We start from the raw sequence: 21261 nt of genomic DNA on the forward strand, positions 1-21261 counted from the left end.
ATGGGAACCTTGTACATGGTACAGAGGGTAAGCTCTGCCCTTGAGCATCACAGCCATGTGGATCAGATAGGGTACAAAGAAGCCCTGAAGAAATTAAATGAGGGGTTCAAGGTACAAACAACTTAATTGCAAACGGCTCCAAGCTTTCATGTTCCCTCCAGGCCGGGAGGATCACCCACCCTATCAGGTGCTGCACCACTGCAGCCCATCCCACAGCCATCCCTGCTCCCCATATCCACCTGTGTACCCCATATCCACCCGTGATGCTTACATAGCATTGTAATCAGCAACATGAGTCTCTCTGTTATTTCTTTGTTTCAGGTGATAATTAGTCTAGCAAGGCTGATTATGTGATTGCTGTTGAAGTCCAATAGTGGGATTGCACTGCCTTTTGTGTTGTTGATGTTTGCTCTCTTCAGGTACCTGCTCTAACAGCTCCCCTGTGCTCTGTTTCCAGACTATACCTACGAACGGTCTTGACCAATTTACTTTCACTTAATTATTGCTGTAATTGCTTCAGCGGATTAAGAGAAAGCAACTTGCGATGTATTTGGATTCTAATAACTCCTTTGATATTATCTCATTCAGTTTTCCATTAAAAAAATAAGGTCCCAGTTGAATTGAACAGGACTCCCCCCCTCCCAGCACAGCAGTGATACCTGACTTGACTGAAAATGGTGGGATTTTGGCTTTGGTGCTTAAAGCAAGGCTGTGTACAAAGTTCATGATTCCCAGTCTGTCATAAAGCAGCACTGCTTCATAGTTCATTGCAGAGGGTGCTGTCTGTTACCTGTGTTTCCTTCCTTAGAAAATTGTTTTTGAATAAATGCATTGCTTTCCTGCAGATTTACACAAAGATCTCCCTCACTCCCACAGTTGAATGGCAAATTCAGACTTAATTCATGTTAAGCGTTCTGTATACATACGGCACCGCTCTGCTAAGGCTTCAGACTTGCAAAAGATACTGCCCACGGATGACAGATGATGCTTACAGAAGCATTCTGCTCAGAACGCCCCTGTTAATGTATCTTTCTTATTTACAATCCTTCTCTCCCCAGCAATGAAATAAAAAAGTGCCTTTTGATTGACCTGGAGTCAATTCCAGAGCGTAAGTTATTGCATGTTATCAGTAATCATTAAAGAATAATCACACTTGTTAAAGCATTGATCCACTTTATTAATATGAAGACAAAGAACATTATAGGCACGTAACAGAGCACCGGTGGGATCTGAGAAGCATTTCCATTTACCTGTGGCTGGTTGGCTACAAACTGTGTCACAGTGAGCAGCAGCCATAGGGTAAAATTCCTATATTTCTATATGTGTTTTCCATCATATTTGCTATTTCTTTTGGTGTCTGCTGCTGATTAAATTTCTAATCAACCACAGTGTTCCTGGAAGATTTTAATTACATTTGCTCTTTCTAGGCTGTTTTGATATCAAATGATCTTTCAAAAAGCCACAATCATCTTCCAGAGAAGAAAAAAACAAATTGAAATTCAGCCTTGCAATTCCTAGCTCATATTTCACAGCTGCAGAGGAGCAGCTTCATAATGAGGAGTTGGTGCAGAATGCAGGAGCCCCACACCATGTCACAGATGGAGAGATGCTTTGGTTTCTGTTCACAACTTGCCCCCAAGAAGTACATCCTCTGATTAAGCTCATTGCATTGTCCAAAGGCTGCAGTGTAAATAAATGGTCAGATTTAAGTTGTCCACCCCTTTCTGCCTGCTAGAATCAGTGGATTTCTGGGTTCATTTGCTTGGATGAAACACTCATCCCTTTGAGACAATCTCAGCTAGTCAGAAAGGGTGGGAGCCTCAATCCGAGCTTGTTGGCTTTGTGCTTTGCATCCATTTTCTGTTTCACAAGCCCTGAGAACCGTCAGTTAGAAATGCAGTTGACTGGGGAGAAGAAATTTGCTGTAGTGTGTTTATCTAAGGGATAACATCAGCCTTGGTGAGGAGTACCTGCAGCCCTGCCTTCTTCCTGAGGCTGATAAAATCCCAGAGCTACTCTGCACCTCGGTCAGGTCGTTATCTCTGTCAGATGAATATTTGTCATTGTTTTGTTAAATTGAAGGCCTTAACATTTGCGTTCAGGAAGTTTTCAGCTGGATTTCAGAACGCAGCCAAGATGCACAAGGCAGCCTGTCTAAGCTTGCAGAGTAGGTTTTTTTTCTGAGGTAAGGGCGTTCAGATGTAAGATGAAGGGCTTTTCGTTTTTTCCCTTGTGACAGATTATCAAAGAAACAAATGCTGGTTTAAGTTCTTGTAAATGTGGCAGGCTTTGTTGTTGGGTGTGAGCAGTGAAAAGTGCAAGGTCCTGTCTGTTATTTACGTGTTGATGCTTTCGGCTCAGTTGGATGGGCGTTGTGAGAAGTAAACCCAGCACATGCCTACTCCAAAGCAAGCCAAGTCGGAGATAAAGCAGGTGGCAGCTTTGGAGCAGAAGTAACAGCCCATCTGCAGGAGCAGTCCTATCCTGATGGGTGTGTTGATCCCAGCATCCTTAGGCCTACAGCAGTCACCAGCTCATATGACACCATCGAGTCCAGGTCTTTTACAGTTAAATCACTAAAAAGCTTCAGTACTACAGAAAAGCTAAGTTATGTTGGTCAGCTTTACTGTCTTACTCAGCAGCTCATCAATAATGGAATAAACGTAGGCTGCAGCACTTAACTAGACTGTAGGAAATTGATATTGCTAGCAAAAAATAACAAATAAAAGGGAAATATTAATTGCAGGAAATAATCGTGGTACATCTGAGGTTGCATTTTATCTACCTCAAAGCAGTGCTGGAGCTGCTATCCAACATCTACTTAGTCTTTTCACCTCCCGAGAGAAACAATTAGAAAACATTGCAACAAAAGGAGTTCTTTGAAATTTTGGCATTGTGGTCATTACCTATAATGAAACATTCACTATCATTCTGTGTATGCATGCATCTGGGAGGAAAAATAGGGCTTCTTGTAGCATTACTGCTGGTCAGGGCTGTATTCTTTGTGAAGGGAGGTGCCTGTGGGTGGCAATCTTTGGCCTGGGATCTTTCAGGGCTGGAGGCAGCAGCTCTCAGTGCTCCAGCACTGTCTGAGGCAGCCAAGGAAAACAGTGCTTCGCGTACAAGATGCCTCCCACGCTGAGGAGCGCAAAGCAGGGTACATCAGGGACCCGTATTGATGTGGCCAATCTAGGAATGCTTTGCATTCCTGCTTTTTTCCTGTGATTCCCTACTTGACTTTGGCTATGCAGGGACTCTACCCAGCTTTTCTGACTGTATGCTTGCAGGCTCACTGGACAGACAATTATGTGTGGTGTGAAAGGAAGCTGCCTGCCATGTGGTTACAGTGATGTTTTCCTCTGTTTCTACAAGGAAAAGCAGATATTCCCCAGTCAGATCCCCTTTGTATTTCAAGGCTGGAACATCATCTCCCTGGGGGGAGAAGTCCTCATCTATCCATAAAGAAGGGTTTTATTCACTTTCTCTCCTGAAGCACGTTCATGTAAATTATCTTGTGGGCTATATTTTCATTGCAGAATTAACCTGAGCCATCCCCACTTGTATTAATTACTATGGAATTAATTTAGCTTGTGTGAGAGTTGCTACACCACAAACTCATGTTTGAGTCATGCTGTGTAAATACATCAGCAGCTGGTGAGTTGTATTATCGTGAACTCCTGTTTGTAATCCCCAGCAGCTAATAAAACTCTGTTTCAGGCATGGAAATTAAGGGGGATTTTAGATGTCCTTTGGAATTGAAGTAATGGTAAGCGTGGTTTGTAGCTCCAATTGAAAAGCAGCCCTCCAGCACATCACTGCTCAGGTGGGGCTGCAGGGTGGCTGCAATTGGGTTGGGGAGGGGCAGCCTGGTGCTGCAAAAAGCCTTTCCCCATTGGACTGAGTCAATAAGACAAAAAAATGTTGGTTTGGAGTTTGGAAAAAAAGAAAAAGTCTCCAATTCCTTCAGTCCTTTATCACTAAAGCTTCCCTTTCTGCTATTTAAGCTATCGCATCATGGCTGTTTCCTCAGCACATCTCTTCAGATTGTTGTTCCCTCCAGTCAGTTTGCTCCAGATAGCCACATCTCACTGCTTTAATAAAGACCCAAGTACAAAAAGAGTAGTTTTGAGGCATTTTCTTAGCACACCATGGGCTCAAAATGGTGCCTTTCGTATGTGTGAACAACTGAAAAACACTTCCATTTATTTTTATTTCAGTAGTTTTTTAGTTTGTCTCTCCTAGAATTCAGTCCTTATTCTCTCGGCTTCAGAAGCACCAGCCAAGAGCTCTTTTTGTAAGTACCAGGTTCATGGAATTGTAATTAATGTGCAAAGGATAAACGCCATTCAGTACAGAATGCATTCAAGTTTCTACCCAGAAATTGCTCTGCACCTTTGAGTTGTAGATAACTTCAGATTTAAAAGGGTAGCTCACTGATCTCTTGATTTTTTTGAACCGTCAAGAAAATTCAAACTCCAAAAACAGCTTCACAAAGGTTTGGGTGAGGGGAGGCATCAGATCTAATTATAACAGAAGGATCAGAGGATCAGAGAACAAGGCTGAGCACAGTGTAGAAAATTACTACAAAGGAAAGGTTGGAGTAAGAAAAGAAGATTGTAGAAGAAGTTAAAGAACTTGAGATTTCTCAGATACAAAAGGAACAAGAGGTCAATGAAAAATTCAGCAGGTCTGCAAGAAGTAATTTATTGACAAAAGCAGCAGATGCTTCTCAGATGGATTTGATGAATTCTCAGCCTCAGTGCTCACCTGGCAAGGTAGAAGAAGCTGGAATGATAGAAATCTCCCATGAGGAGGGAAGGAAATGCTGGAGGAAGTGATGATCAGCCAGAAAACACCGAGCCTGTGACATGTATGTGATATGCCAGTGAGCTGCAGTAACAGCCTCCAGGAGAGGCGGCTGCATCCTCTGCACCTCCTTGTTGTTATGAAGCAATGCTTCATTAACTTCAAGGGGACCGAAGGATCAAATCATTTAAAAAGAAGTGTTTAAATATGTTTCTCCTGATTTTCTTTCATCTGCTGTCTGTTCTCTCTCTTCCCCTCCACAACATCACTATTTCAATCTGTTGCCATTTGTTGGCCCCTCTGATTGCTCCTTTCCTCTGCTGCCTTTGGTCCTTCTTGACTTGCAGTTGTATTGCTGCCTGACTGTGTGTGTGTAGTATTGCAGGGGCATGTGGAGCTTCCCCATATGGGCTTGACTTAGCACTAATGTTCCTGTATATTGAGCACAATGTGGAGAATAACTATTAGGTATGTGGATGGTCATTAGGAAAGGAGGAAAGATTTGATATTGGTGCCAGTGAAACAAGGAGATATTGATTCACCGGTGGAAATTACCTGAAATATTTCAAGCTTTCTGCTCCTAGTGGTTTATTTGCTTATGTGAGTTTGCTTTGCAGAGCTGCACCCCATCCTTCCCCAGCTTCCAGCTGTGCTCAGCCTCTTACAGGGACAGAGCATCAACACTTCCTGCAGAAAACAGCTTTTCTCAGCTGCAGTTGAAGTCTCTGCCCTTACTGCCCCTGAATTCCTGTAACTCCATCCAACAGAGAGATTGTCTGCTTATCACCAAAGCAGTGAGCCCTTTTTCAGGTGCACGCATTACATGGTTCAGCGCATCTTATATGTGACATCCCTTTCTAAAAGCTGTTGCTGTTGGACTGGGTGTACTGATGGCATGACTTAAAATGCATGTGTTGCCGGAGACCTCCTTTGCTTCTGTCTGGACCTGTCGTTGTCACCTGTGAATACTTATGCTGACCCACATCTTGTACATATGCTTAGTGTTAATTAACATAAACGAGGTTGCTGAATGCTGTAATTTAAATGCTAGGCACAGCTGTTCTGCCTGTGACAGGAATGGATGAAAAATAATTTTCACAAATATTTCTAATCAAGAAACAATGGAGAAATTGCTTCTCAACAGCTTAATAACAAGCAGAACGTGAGTCCCAGAGCTCTAGATTTATGGTGCATCACTACTCTAACAAGCAGGGATTTGCAGCTGGAAAGATTTGCGTATTTGCTGATGTGAAAAGAAAGAAAACAATGAAGAATGCTTTTCATTACACACTTTTATTTGTTTCTTGTGCTGTGAAATGCATCATGTTGTAGCTGTGTAACATCCATCCCATTGAGCTGCCTCACAAACCAGATGTGAGTAGGACGGCCCCTTTGGAGATGCTCTTAGCTCAGATTCAGCTGAGCCCTGATGTGGTCGTGCTCCAGCACCTCATCTCAGGTGCCTCCTCTGTTCCTGTCTACCACTGAGTTTGTAGCTTGAGAAGGGTTTGGGACAGTTCTGTAAGAGCTTGTTTTGTTTCCCATAGGTGTGCTTAAGGTCACTGTTGTAGTCTCATGAAGCTCCAGAATATGTTTGACACTTGTTCAAATTTCAGTGCTTTATGAAATTGTCATTGTGACTTTCTCCCAGATCCCCTCTGATAGAAAATGGCCCATCCTGGTACGCAAGGGATCTTCTCCTTTTTCTATTATTTATTTTCCCCCCACCTTTCCTTCCTTCAAATGTCTTTGTTTAGAGTGTCAGGAAGGTGTGAGACTTCCAAATAAATCTAGGCTCACCAAAGAGAGAGGATACTGTATATTTAAAATGGGCCTGTAGCCTGAAAGTCAATGGGAGAACGGTGTCCTCTGTGTCACTATGCTGTGTTTGCCCAGGTGGGGTTTGCACGTTGCGTTATAGCTGATGGTGTCTGACATTCACTGCCCCAATGTACAGCCAAGCATGTCTGGGGGCTGTGCAGGGGCACATCAATGAAGCAGTGGAGCCAGGGAAGCAGTGCTTGGAGTCTTAGCTGCCCTCAGGACCCTGCAGAGCTGGGCACATACTGAAGGTTTTCCATTTCTGGTGGCTGCTTTCTGCCAGGGCTTTTTATCTTAGATTAATGAAATCCTTTTGACAATTTTCATAGCTCACAAAAGAGGATTGCTGAAGATCTGTTTCCTATAGGGTTGATAATTTATTTATTTATTTATTTATTTTGCTGTCATCCTGTTGGCAAGTATTGAATCTGAAACAGGCAATAAGTCTTCTGCTGAGAGGACCTGGAAAGGAAACCAGGGGCTGCCTGGAAATTAGTGATCTGCACCTGATGAGAAGTCATTTATCAGCTTCAGCAGAAAGTTACCAATGCTGCAGCTCTTTGGTTCTTAAGGTACCCCTAATGTTATGACAGAGGCTTTTATGCCTTTTCTTCCACCAGGAGCATCTGCAAGTACCTGCAGCTGCTCTGCAGAGATGGACATTCCCACTCTTTATGGATCAGCAGCAGAGATTTTACTGGATAAGCAAAAGTTAATCGCTTTTCCACTGTCTGGCACAGAAATAAATCACTGACTTATTTGCAAGAACATAAACAGGTCAGACAATGGCCAGTAATGGATTTGCTGTGGCAGATACCTGTTTTGGTTGAAGATCAGTGCCTACTCTTAGTGGATGCACAAGCAGTGCCTGTGCATTGGAAGGAGCCTCCTTTAACTGCTGCCAGCAGTGGGACTCAGTGCTGTGCTCACCTTGCCATTGGTTTCTCTTGAAATGGAACATGTCTAATTAGTTAATGAGAGCAGAGAGTGTCTCAGCTGCTGTACTGGATAGAATTTGATGGTAGCTATCACTGATGATGTGATTTGGGGAGCACTTCAGCCTTCAAATTGTAATAGCAATAACTCAGACCAGCCATCAGCACTACAGGAGCACATGCATCCCTTTATTGGAAGCATCTTTCATCTGCTGTAACCTTAATGTGGATTCCCTTGCTTAAACAAAGTTACGGTGGAGTTATAGATGGAAATACACATCAGTAGTGCAGGAAGGAGCACATTATCAGGGCACTGTGGTTACTGCCCTAACCAGGTGATAACTCTGCATAATGCTTTCACCTCCGAACTTGTCACAGTTGCTTGTGCCTTCGCTGCTTTTCACATCTTCACTTTGCTTTGTAGTTGTGCCAGGTGGTACTACACCTGCATTTACGTGACAATTAGCTCCTGTTCCCCAACCCCTTGGGTACAGGGCTGCAGCAGGGCTTGTCTTCTTTATGATTTGAAGAATCCTGAAAACAAGTGTTGGAAGGGTAAAATATCAGTGAGTTCAGCTGCTTGGGAGCTACCTGAAATAACCATTTATTTACTTGCTGCCATTCAAGCCTCTGTAGAGCAAAAAGCCTGTTTTTCCCGTGTCCCATGGTAAGGAGGTTCCAATCTGCAGATCCCACTATTACACCAGTTAATCACCACTAATCCTGCGTGATTTACATTTACTTGTAAATTTTGCTCGTGATGCTGTTCAGTCCTTGTTTTAATTCTGTGAATGATTTGGGTGTATTAACCACTGGCAGTAATCACCGTGCATGTCACAGACCTTGAGGTTTCCATAGGGACGAAGTGATTCCCCATGATGGCTTGCCTAGATACTGGTAAACCACTGCCCTGCTCACATTTGGTATTGGTTCTTAAGCCAGCTGTGTTAGGGGCTGCTGTAACAGCAGCAGAGAATGGGACATAATCTGCCTTTAGTCATATGTTTGGGGCACACAGCAAGTCCTGCCTTCAGAGCCCATTTGTGCTCAGCAGGGTCTGCTCCATCTCACTGATGTAGCTCAATACACGCTAGCAGTGAATTCAGATATTCCCAGGCAATATGCTAGGCTGGGGCTAACACACTGATGGGATCTTTGTATAGAAAACAATTGCTTTCCTGCAAGCAGCCTGCAGAGGTAGAACATCAGAAGGTGTGCGTTCACAGGATGGGAAATTAACAGTCATAGAGCTGTCTGCTCAGTGCACAGAGTGTTATGAGTCTGGGAGGTGCTGATGCTCATCTTAATGAAACTTGCCAAACTAATCTCCATTTTAATGGATTATTCGTAATGGCTGCAAACAGCAAGCTGTAGTGGAATATGCCCATCGTGTTTTCTTTCTAGCAGAGAAGATTGCAGCATGGAGCATGAAAATTATGAGTCTTCATAAGAATGCCATGCTTCTGAAGTTATGGGATGGTGCAATGAATGCTGTATGTCATCTCAGTTAAAGCGTGTTGCTGTTAATGACTGGAAAACAAAAGTTGTGACATGGAGAGCATATCCCAGCAGGGACCCACCAGGAGTGCCCTCGCACATCTGGAATGCAGCAGCTCAAATGTACAAACAGAACACTGTGTTATTTATCCTGTTTTGCACGGATGTGATTTAACTTGACAGCAGATGAGCTTACCTAGAGGTGTTTGATGGCTGCTCTTGCTCTCTTTTATAAGACCCTAGGAAGGGAGGTGAGATGCAAACCAAAAATAGCTGATGAAATATCCCCGTTAGTTACACAGTGGTACGTGCATCTGTTCAATGACCTGGATTATATGTGGTTTGTTTGGCACATTTCTTCAAAGTGCACTAAAGCAAAATGAAGGGAGAGACCCCAACATCTGTACGTCCTGCTCTTACCTCTTTTCCTCCCTGATGTGAACTCAGTAGAAATGTTTGGAGTCAGTTTGTTATCGGTCGTCTGTGGAAATAGAAAATAACAAAGAACGAAATGACTAAAAATTGCTTTCTTGTTTGTTGGTTGGTTTTGTTCAGTGAGACCCCTTTGATCATCATCATAAGGGAGAAATGAAACTGGCTGTTAACTCGGATTGACATTTCTTGTTCACGTTCTTTATGCCATTCTGACATATTCTTTTGAGCGCTCCTGGGAACAGAACACCACTGAGCTCTGTCACTCAGCTCACTTATTCTGTATGTTAGCCTGGTGTGAGCAAGGGAGCCCACGTGTCCCATGCTGGCATTGGCATTCCCAGCTGCTCCCAGAGCTGCCCTTGTCATCATGTGCACAGCTAGGACATGATTCCCCAGGGCCTTTTTCTGTCTGGTCACAGTGAACGTAGCTGTGAGCTTGTTAGTTTAGCTCTGTGTGTCATCTGTACTATTCACAGAGGCTGTCAATGCAAAAGAAATGCTTGTAGGTTAAGATATAAGGATTGTTTACTGAGCTTTGGTTCTGTGCGTGCACCTGGTACCTGGCATTGGCCATTCCTTGCAGAGTTTCTAACAGTAGAGCATGTGGTGACTGCAGCCCTCAGTGCTGCCAGAGGTGCCATTGTGGTTACTGTGGTTCCTTTTGCACTGGGCTGCCTCAGTCACACAGGTGGAACGTGGCAGGGTACAGCTTGTTCATCTGCAAGGAGGGAAGCTGGGTCATGGGTCTGTGGCATTTTCTGCTATGCTGACTGCCAAAATTCCCTTAAAAAGCCCTCTCCTCATTCCCTGCATAGGAGAAGCTTTGATACACTGCATTTACATTCACATACAGCTTTTTAAAGGGCAGGAGCTCCTTTTGGCATGGTGCAGGGCTATTCTGGTACCCAGAATCTCTGCGGTGGCACAACTCTGTCCACATCCCTCGGGGTCTCCATCTTCAGATGGCCATGCAGTTTCTCCTTTATGAATTTTATAATTTTGAAAGGCAAGACTTGCACTTGGCACAAAGTTTGAGCATATTTCATGGGTTAATACATGGTATTCATGACTGAAATGTGAGCTTTTTCATCCCCAGGCATTGCCCTGGTGGGATCTCAAGAAACAAAGGTTGAAGCTCTGACCCAAAGTGCTCGTCTGCATGCAGCCTTAGCTCAGGTGCACTCCACATTGGAGCACTCCTGCCCCACAGCCTTGTTTCGGGACTGACCCCAGGCCTCCTCTCCCAGGCAGATTCTTTTATGACATTCCCCAGCTCCTGGCTGCTGCCTGCACAGTGCTCAGCTCCATCTCCTGCTGCTGGAGCAGCATGGAGCCCTGCCTGGCTCTCCCCTCCCAGCCCCTGGCTCTCATCTCCTGCTTTGTTGATACTTTTCTGCAAATGTTCTTTCTCTGTTTATAGAAGAAATAATCCATCTGAAACAGAAAGCGGTATCTGCCTCGTGTTGTGTTGAAGTTGTCACTAGAAATGTGAAGTATTCCCTTTCTGAGCTCTCAGCTCTCTGTTTTCAAGTGTGACGTCCTTAGGGCAAGCTCTAGGTCTGCTCTGTGGAGTCCTGCTCAGTTTTATTACTAAACCAAAGATGAACCAGCAGACAGCAATGCCGTTTTATTTCCAGCTCTTGCTGCACTGACTCATATAGGCAGAACGAGACCTCCATCTTCCTTTTTCCTTTCCTTGGAGTGCACAGATATCTGTGTGTGGGCAATCTCTCTCGATGTTCTCCAGGAGGATGGACAGAGCAGCACAGCAATGCTTGACCCTGTGTTTCAGGAGGGGCTGCTGCTCCAGCCTGGGGTGCCACGTGCCAGCTCTGTGCTGCTCTCCTCAGGAGAGCATCCTTCACTGCTCTGACCACTCACTGTTCTGACCCCAGCATCTCATTTCTTGTTCCCCACTTGGTGGCACATAATGACATTTGCCTTTATTTGGCTTGGAATTGCATAGCTGTCTATGCTATAGGCTGGAAAGCGAGTGGTCTCCTAACATTTCAATTAATGCTGTCTGTGCTGCATTTGCATGACAATCTAGATGATCCCAAAGCTTCAAGTCTCATCTATTCCATCCGATTTCTCAGCATTATTATTATTCGCTGGCTTTCATATAATGAAAAATATCTTTCCTGCAAAATGAAAGGGAGGACCTCTGCCTTTCAAGAAATGGCAAAACTAACTGGCATTAGAGTTTGCTTTGGGCCCTGAGAGGTGCAGTAATGAATCTTTTAATGGTCCTGTTTTTGTCCTTACCCAGATTAGAAAGGTGTCTTTGAGAACATCCCAGTGTATTGTGAAATCAGGTTCTGCTGTTTTGGAAGAAATGTTTAAAATGAAAAATCAGGGGGAAAATAACAGAAAAACAAAAGCAAACCCACAGGAGTGGTGAATTCTTTGTGGAAAACCGGAGTAGGAAAGACTTACTGTGTGTTCTTATAATGACCAAAGGGGGAAAAAGAAAGGCAAGTGATGGACCTTAATGATCCCCAGACAATTTTTACAGGTATAAAGCAGTAAAACTAGCCTCAGCTTGGTCTCTTTATCACCCAGCTGGCTTCCCTGTGGCACAGCAGATCATCCCATGCTGCTTCCTTTTATCTCCATAGCACTGTGAGATGGCTTTGTTTGCTCGGTGGGAGGACTTTCCTTAGCTGTCTGTATTCCTGCTTCAAGCTGGGACAATTTCAGTGAATTAATGATGCGTATTCATCATAAGCAAACACATCTTATTTGTACGGGTTACTACAGTGGAAACCTGAGCAGTCTTATCAAAGAGTTATTTCCAAGAAGCTCCTGCCAGGGCCTGGGGCCAGGCAGTGCACATGGCAGCGGTGAGGACAGCAATGGGTTAAATATTTGCTAAGCAACAGAAACTCTCATTTCATTCTCTTAGAAAAGGAACGTTTTTTCCTCTTGGCTTTGGATTATTATTGTTTTGGTTTTTTTTCCTCCTAGCTAACCAGTTCTGTACATCTCTCGTTTTAAAAATCAGAGCTGGAAGAGAGGGGCATGGGGTTGTGGGCAGTGCCCATAGTGTATGACTGTGTGTGCAAGGGGAGTGCTGTGCTTCCTCAGTGTCTGCCCTGGGGGGGGAGCAGTGATGGGCATAGCTGCTTGTGTCTCAGAGCAGCCAGGAGAGAGAAGGAATAGGTAACATTAATGGAGCCTTTTTAAAGAGGAACCTACTTTGGGAGCACCCCAAGAGCATTGCTGCAGGATGAAGAACAAGGGCTTACCATAAACTATCACTTTTTGATTCTGTGTTACTATCAGACCAAAACTCGGCGCTGAACTTCAGGAGAGCAACAAAAAACAACAACCCAAAAAACCCAACAACATAAGGATGAATTTCACAAATGCCATAGCATTTCAAATCTGGGTACTTTTGAGACTTTCCCTCACTAGTCATAAACATGGGCACTCTAGCTTTGCTGAACAAAGAGATGGCTGATAACTCATATACACAGTGAAGTACAGTGCTTTGGGAGGGTGTTTCCTGCTGGTCAAGATCCATGTTGCATTCCAAACAGAGCCACTCTCTGCTATAGGATGTATTGTAATGGCAAAGTGATGGAATGAGGCTTAATTACTAACAGCTATGATAATTAGCAGGAGCCCATGGGCCTCACAGATGTGGTGTGAGGGATTAGAACCCAGGCTTCTGGTCCTCGTGTAGAGGTAACCATCAGCAACTCTTGCATCCCAAGCTAGTGATATCTCTTAGCCTGATAAATCTGGATGGTCATCTTCAGGGCAAGGAAATTCCTGCCTGCAGTGTCACATACACTAATTCATTATTGTTTACAACACTTCTGTTCCTCTGAGATCCTGGTTTTTGGCTGTGAGAGAAAGCATCTGCTGGTGAACTGGTGGTCTGGGACTCCGTACTCTTTGCCCAGACTCAGATACAGCTCTTCCTCTCATTCCTGTTTTGCATATTTTAGTCATACACAGAGAAATGCACACAGTGAGTGATTCCCATGATTTCACAGGGATCTGTCAATGCTGGCTCCCAGACAAGACAAGTCATTTTTCCTTTCAAGTCTCAAAGAAAACCAAATATCCACGCATGCCCTCCGACTCCACATACCGTGCTGCTTTGAGTTAACAGTAGGGCAGCATCGGGAATGAAGTTTTGTCTTCCTAAGCTCCTTTTTGCTCTGTATCTCCCATGTGGGCAGCCACTTCTGTGCCCAAAGGTAGCACAGGGAGCACAGACACACCTGCACTGCAGGGAGCTCCTTATTGCTCCTGTTTGGCATGGAGCTGACTGAGCCAGACACCTGGTGCTGAGGAGCTGCTGCCATGTGAGGATGCATCTCCCAAAGCCTCTGGTCATCCTCCGACCTTTCTTGTGGGCTAAAAGTGCAAGAGTGGTGGTTTTCCGTGTGCATGCTGCAAGCTGTCTCATATTTTAGTATGTAGGTGCAAATAAAATACTAATCAAATAGATGCTATAGGTATTTGGATGAAAAAGTGTTTAATCTCAGAGTTCTTCAGAGCCTCCTGGATATGAGCACAGCCTGAGACTGGGGAAGGCCTTTTGCTGGAGCCTGGGGGCAGTTGGGGACCCAGGGTGGTGCCCCACCTGCAAGCTGCTATGTGTGAGTTCAGGACTATGGCATTGTATTACCGCAGTATGCTTTAAAAATGCTTTATTTTGAGTTATAAAATGGAAAAAGAAAACGCGTTATGCATAATGCCACAGCCTGTTGCAAGTAGTTAAGCTGACTGAATACTGTTTGCTGGCATGCACAGGGGATGCAAAGGCACCTCTGTGTGCCAGCGCTGCTCTGCTGGCCAGCTGTGAGCAGAGGGAAGACCCATGGCTGCAGTGAGGGAGAGGAGTGCTTGTCAGTGCTTGTCAGCTTCTGATTTCTGGGGCTCTGGAAGATGGTTTTGATGAAATTGTTCTCCTAAGTTAGAGGAAAGCTGAATAAACCTGTTGTGGTGCTTTGGTCTCCAGTGTGGGAATGAGGTTCTTCAGATAAAAGCAGTGTTTGCGCAGATGCTGCCTTAATTGAAGCCCCCTGTGAGCAAATAGTGAATTAATTCTGCCTTCCTGACTTTAACTCCTTCTGTGCCTCAGCACTTGTCGTTTCTATCTGCCAAGGAAAAAACAACAAGATATGCTGTGGATAACTTGATGTATGAACTGAAGAAAGCAGAGAGAGTTGTCCAGCATCCTTTGAGCCACCAAATGTTCACAGGGTTTTGTTCATCACTTTGCAGCTTTTGTGTCCCCAGAAAGGATGTAGGAAAATAAGTTATTGGTAACAATCTCGTAAATGCTGCTGCTGTGTGAGTGAGCACACAAGGGCTCAGGATCGTAGTGGCATTTTTTACCTATTTTTCCTGTTCCCCTTTATTTTCCCCCCTGACTTTTATGCTCGAGATGAACATTAGGGCTTGCCGTTTCCTACCTTTCTGTCAGCCTCCTAATTAGCAGAAGCACGCAGTCCGGGCACCTGGGGCTTTGACGGGCTCACATGTTCTCATTTCTCACTCAGAAGATTCCCATTCATTCGGGATTGGTGCAGCCCTGGCACCCCTCCTCCCCCCCTCCCCTCCCCCACCCCGTGCCCCTCACCGCACCTCCGGGATGTCAGCTTAGCATTCAGTGGGAACGATGTGCTGATGCTCTCCCCGTAGACCTCCAGGCTGCTGGTTGGAGCCATCAGGGAACGGGAGGAAGAATTACCCTGTGTGTTTATGTGGCTGTGCTCCAGTAAATATTGTGATGCATCTGCTGCCAGCTCTGGTCTAAGGGAATCTACCTAGCATTTAAATTTTGATGGGGAGCTGTTCTGAATAATAACAGTGCAGCCGGCTGTGAGTCAGTGCATGTGTGTTGACTGGAAAAAAAAAAGCCCTCAAAGCTTAACGCTTGCTGAACGCGGAGCTGCAGTGCTTCGCTTTTCCCTCCTCCTTTCTTCTTTTCTTTCTTCTCTTGACTTGCTCTGTTTTGTTTCGTTCTCGTGGGCATTTCACATAGATTTTGTGCACTGGCGGTGGGAGGGAGGGGAGTGAGAAGGATCAAATCCAGCCCAGCCAAAATAAATCCTCCGCGAAAACTCAGGAGTAGCGTTTGCAATGGGCGCTGTGATGGGCACGTTCTCCTCTCTACAAACGAAACAAAGAAGACCATCAAAAGGTAAGATCAGCTTTGCTTTTCCTGTCCCTTCTATGTGTTTGCTGCGATAAAAATTAGTATTAGGAAGGGAGGAGGAAAGGAACATGTGCCGCTTGCAAGTAAGCCAGCAGTGTTTATGTGAGTTGTAATTTGCAGAGGAGAGGAGAGTGGGATGTGAGGTGGTGGAGGAAACGTGTGGGCACGAGGAGATTGTGTGGAGGGGCTTTGGAGGAGAGAACCATCTGAAATCTTGTAATCCTTCGTACAGGCATGGATGAGGAGGAGAAACTCAGTGGCTCCATACGCAGAGCTCTTGCAGGAGAGACCTGTTTATTCCCCAATCCCATGCTCTGTAAATCCACTGAGGAGGGAATAAAACGGAGATGAACGGCAAATTCTTCCCAATACCTTGTGGTTTCTTTCTCAGAAAGTATTGTTAGAGGCAATGTCATATTTCAGTAATTCAACACCAAGCGTGCAGTGCTAATGATGTGTGCTTTATGAGGATTATCAAGAGGAAAAATATAAGGATATTTTTATAAGGAAGGAGAAGAGGGGAATCTTGTGGGGAAGACAAAATAATAGAGAAAGTGAGCAGCAAACCCAGGGACTAAAATCCTTAAATCCATAAATACTGGCTGCAAAATGCTGGTTATTCAGGAGCTCTGCTTTGTACAGTGTTTGCCTGAGCTCTGCTCAGTTTCTTGCAGGGTTAATTCAAAAATTCCATGGTGCTGCTGAGCAGAAAGTTGAAAGCACTGCTGGGGGCACATTGGTTCGGTACAGAACAAGTGTTGTTGAGAGAGCACCAGAAAGCAAAGCTTGAAACTTTGGCAAGTCTGTCTGATATTTGGGAATATTCCCTGCCTCCGTGTTTAGCAGTATATCAGTATTTCTAGGGTAGGTCTCTATTTCTACTGGATCTGTTGCTCACTCATACGTATGCTTTTGAATCAAAAGTTGGTATGGATTTTCTAGCAATGCAAAGGAAAATAATATATATCAACTTTGGGAATAAAGAACTTCAAGTACTCGCTGTAAAGAGAAAAATAGGAAGGACTGTGGAAGGGATTTAATTGTGCAAGTTTGTGAGCAAGTATAAAATCTTGTGTTCCTGATGCAAGACAAGTTGTTGACCCGGTAGGGTAAAATTTTACGATGCTGTGTGTGTATGCATGGTTTGCAGTCGATCTTTCTGTGTTATGCATAATACAGCCATCATTGTCTGGGATGTGTGATATCTGCTGTGGTACAAGCAGCACCGTCTGACCACTGAGACCCTGAGTGACGCATGGAGCAGAGTGCTGCTGGGCGCTGCCAGGTGGCAGTGGTTGTGGTGGCAGCAGGCAGGCTCTCATTCACCTGTTAGAAGTCTGAAGGCTGTGTCTGATTTGCACTAGGTGTAGATGGTTTCTGGCTGAATATGTCTGTTCTCCACTACATTGCTGACTTCCGATTGGCTCCGTTCCCCAGTGAATGGAAGAAATTGCTTTGTTGGAATTCACAAGCAGTATAAATGCAGTGTCTGGTCACCCTTTACCATTACCATCTACAGTGGGATTCGATCTTGCTGTTGCCTGCTGCTGGCTTTGGTGGTTCAGCTATATTTATCAGATCTCCCGGAGTTACCTCCTCTTGGCTCTGATGTGTCGTCCAAGTGTTACACTTGTCGTCCAAGTGTTACTCACTCTTAACATGGCAGGAAGGAGCATTGTGGACCACTGCTGTTGGTTTGTTGCAAGTGTTCTTCAATTAGTACTCCAAGGATCCCACCTCGTCTTTGCAGAGCTCTCACAGCACTGAGCAGATGACAAAGTTCTGCCAAAGGCTCTGCCTTCTTGGCTGTAGGGCTCAATGCCTGTGGCATCCAGGTTAGCTGCTCCATGTGCTAGCATGGTCTTCTGTTGAGTGAGATGCTTGTAATCTGTTTCATTAGATTATTTATCTCCTGTTTGGTTTTTACTATTTCTGTGTGTTTATTTGGGTATTTCAGGATTAACATAAAAGCTAAGCAATACTTCCAGAACAGGAGCTTGAAGAAGTAGTTGTAACGGGGTAGATCCTCAGCTTTGCAAATTCACTATTATCTTGCTAACTGTGAGCTCTTCCAAGGCATTGGAAGACAATTTGTACAGCCTTGTCTTGCCAAGCAGCTGATGGACAGATCTTAAGCTGCTTTGGTGTAATAAACCAGAAGTGAAAACTATACAAGTATCTTGTTTTAAGAATAGGTAAAAGAAGCAGGTGATGTCTAAAGGGGCTTGTATTTCAGCCCCTTGCACCTCACATGGAGCCAGAAACTGCCTTAAAGTGCAGAGCAGTGGTCTGCCAGGTGCAGGACCTTTTCCCTGGGAATGAGCTGTGCTGTTTGTAGGAGAGATCCTATTTCTGGCAGGTTGTGAGCCATGCAGCCTCTGCTTTGGGATAACAGTTTCTGTTTCCTAGATTTGTGTTCCTAGCAGCAAAGCTTTCCCTGGTCTCTGGGATGACTCTAGTTAGTCAATGAGGTGAGTCAATGAGGCTTCTGTGGTGATGCAGGGTAGTTCCATAGGTTGTTCGTACATTTCATTACAAGTTATTTCCTCTGCTCTCCTGAATTGATGACATTTTAATTTCATTTCCTGTTGGGATTCCTCTTGTCTGCCTTCTTCAGCTTCATGAGTTGGCCAAATGAAAGGTAGCACCTCGTCGTTCCTGTCCTTACATCAGCAAAGCTTCTCAGCCATCCTGAGGAGCCAGTGGGGACAAACTGGCCTGATCCAACAGCATGTCCTCAAAGCTGGGGTGCTGCTGTCACCTTCCCAGCCTGCTGAAAAATGGGGCTGGAGGCATCAGGGATGGTAAGAACTGCTGGGAGTTCAGTGCACCAAGCACCACTGAAGCCAAGAGGAGCACCCGGCCCTCTCTTAGCGCATTAGCAGTTAGCAGTAGATACAAGACGAAGATGGACTTGAGAATTTCAAGTTGCTTGTATGTCCTCCAGCAAACATAAGCAATAAAATGGTAAATGAGTTAGGGGGAAAAAATAAAAACAACACTAAAAGGCAGAGGGCCAGCACAGCAGATAACGCGCAGCACAGATACGTCTCTGTTTTCAACTCACTGCTGAAATAGAGATTTCTCATGTGTTCTTACAGTCTGCAGCCAATCAGGACCAAATTTGTGGCTAGGATCAGCCATTTCCGTATTTGTCATGGAAACGTTCAGATCAGCAGATTTGTTCAACAGGGTGGATTTCTTGTTCTGGCTGCGTTCTGCACTCCCCGTGTGCAGTGGGGATGTTTACATTGCCTTTAGAGGGAAATTCAATTCCAATAGCAGGGAAAGGTCGAGGAATAAGGCATCAGTAGTGTTTGCTCTATCTTTTCTCTCTCGCACCCCCCAGTGAAAGTGAAATATAACTCAAATATTTCCATTGCCTGTGTCTTGTTGGCCTTGAAGCTTCAGGCTCCAGCTCTTACTCTGGCTACACCAGCAGAAAGTACGACAGGAACAGCTTTTTCCTGGGAAGTACCTTTGTGATGGACATCTACAGCAGCACTGGGTAACAATGCTGATTGATGTCATCACTCACAAGTGATATGGAAAAATCCTGCTGACAGATCTGTGCTTATCAATGTATGCTGCTTTGTCTGTGCAAAATGCTGTGGTGTCTCCCAGGTGTGAAGCATGCACGGGAGGCCCTTGAAATTGCTGTCACCCAGCATCCCTGGGATGCCTGTTAGGTGACACGGGAACTGCTTGCATCCCACTTCTCCACATCTGTGTCGTGTCAGAGCAAGTGTGACTGGGGGATTTTCTTAGAAACTGGGAGCCACAACCATAGGCAGGGCCTTGCAGACCTACAGCTACTTCTTGACCCTGCTTCCCCATCATTCAGCCCGAGTGTATTTAGCTCCAGTGTGGCAACTTGCTCTATTTGCCTTCCCTTGCTCTTGTTTTGTTTCCTGCTTGCTTCCCTATAAATTCAGCTCCTGCCAGTGAGGGAAAGTGATTTCAAATAGCTGCTCTTAAGAGGGAGTAACACTGATTAAATTAAAATAAGCCGTGCGTATCCCTGATTGCTTCCCACGCAAGTACAGTGAGTGCCTGCATGAACTGCTGGAGTCGGACCCAGAAAGTAAAATGGATGGGGGAAAGTCCATCCTGTAGCACACTGCATATTACAGCACATTAGCATCCAAGGTGTGTTTGTATTCCCTGCCACTGGCACAGCTCTGTGTGGCTCTTGCTGTGCAGCCTGTGCACACATGGCCGTGAAGTCCCACTGCAGCTGAACAGATCCTTTGGCTTTGTATGTCCAGAGGCTGCCATGCTTTGAAGTTGTTGTTTTACAGTAATCCACAGGGGTAAAAAAGGAATTATTTTCTGACCTGTAACATCCAGCCTTGGTGGTTGTCCATCCTCTGTCCTCATCAGCAGTTCCAGTGTGAGCTGTGGGGTGCCTGTCTGGTGGCTGCAATGTGCACTGCCATGCACTTGGACTGCTCTCAGCTAAAAGATTTGAGATTGTGATGTGAAAATCCTTGAACATAGTAGTTAATTTAGCACAGGTTTTGGCCAAGCCCCAGCTTCACAGTGGCTAATATCACTGCCTTTTAAAATATTCCTCTTCATACTTATTTAAGCTTTACTTCAAACCCTGAAGGTTTACAATTATTTATATTTTTTTTCCCAAAATGAAGCAAAATATTTTTTGAGTGTAAATGTTTTACTGACCAAGATTTCAGAACTCACAGAGCACTTTACTGCTGTGTGACTGGGTTGTAATGGTGCTGAGGCTGCGAGCAGCCCAAATGCTCACATGCTTCCTCTGTTGCAATGGGGAAAGTCCTGGGTGCTTATATCTTTCTTACTAAAAACGATTGCACAGGGAACATAAAGGAACAATGCAGAAAGGCTCAATCCAATTCCTCAATCCAAACAGTGCTTTCTTGACATATTTGACACCCACTGCTCTGCACACACCAGTGTTTGCTTTCCTCTTGCTCCAGGAAATCACTCTTCTCCCAAAGCTTGTTCTTTAGGTGGCAGATTGGCAAGCAGCCATAGTCAGACTTGACCCTGGGCTGTGTGTACCAGTGTCCCAGGGACTGGAACACCACTCTTTGTGGTTCTGAGCCTCTGTGACACAGAGCTTGTTCTTGTCTGGTATTCTAACATATGAGCTGACTGAGGGTCTGATTTGCAGTGCTGTGCATGCAAAGCTAACCAGACTGCAGGCAGCTAGACTAATGACTGCATCAGAGCAGGGGGGAAATCTCGCCTGAGTGCCCACTGATCTGTGCAGGAGAATGGGCAGAAGTGGGGTGTGCAATCCCGAGTCCCTTCCTCCCCATGGGGTCAGTGAGCATATAACATGCTGGGATGTAAAGCCAACCTGAGACTGCTCCTGCAAGTGCCTTTTCCTTTTTGATCCAAAAGGAGCTGTCTCAGTGGGATGCTGAGCCATTTGGACTCTGGTAGCCAGCAGGAGGGAGGAACTGCAGCTGAGCTGCTGCCCTACAGTCACCCCTGTGATGTAGCTCTGGACTGCACATGGCTCACCATAGACCATCAAGAAAACAAGCAATGTCTGATCAGTTGTTTTCTGGGTGATGCTGTCAGCTGTAGCACTTTATA

General features: G+C 45.0%; 1 protein-coding gene across 3 annotated transcripts in view; it reads left to right on the plus strand.

Moving 5' to 3' along the window:
- Positions 1-21261, plus strand: part of KCNIP1 (potassium voltage-gated channel interacting protein 1) — a 150481-nt gene that overhangs the window by 7463 nt on the left and 121757 nt on the right. Inside the window, exon 1 of one of the 3 annotated variants that reach the window (XM_072347931.1) lies at positions 15077-15660. The exons of 1 other annotated variant lie outside the window; for it this stretch is intronic. In XM_072347931.1, the coding sequence (XP_072204032.1) occupies positions 15600-15660 (61 nt within the window). In that variant the 5' untranslated portion in view covers positions 15077-15599. Of the gene's footprint in view, positions 1-15076; positions 15661-21261 lie in introns of those variants that run through there. One more of the 3 variants, XM_072347930.1, reaches the window with a different exon arrangement.

The sequence above is a fragment of the Excalfactoria chinensis genome, chromosome 13 (assembly GCF_039878825.1).
Source record: "Excalfactoria chinensis isolate bCotChi1 chromosome 13, bCotChi1.hap2, whole genome shotgun sequence".
Lineage (NCBI taxonomy): Eukaryota > Metazoa > Chordata > Aves > Galliformes > Phasianidae > Excalfactoria > Excalfactoria chinensis.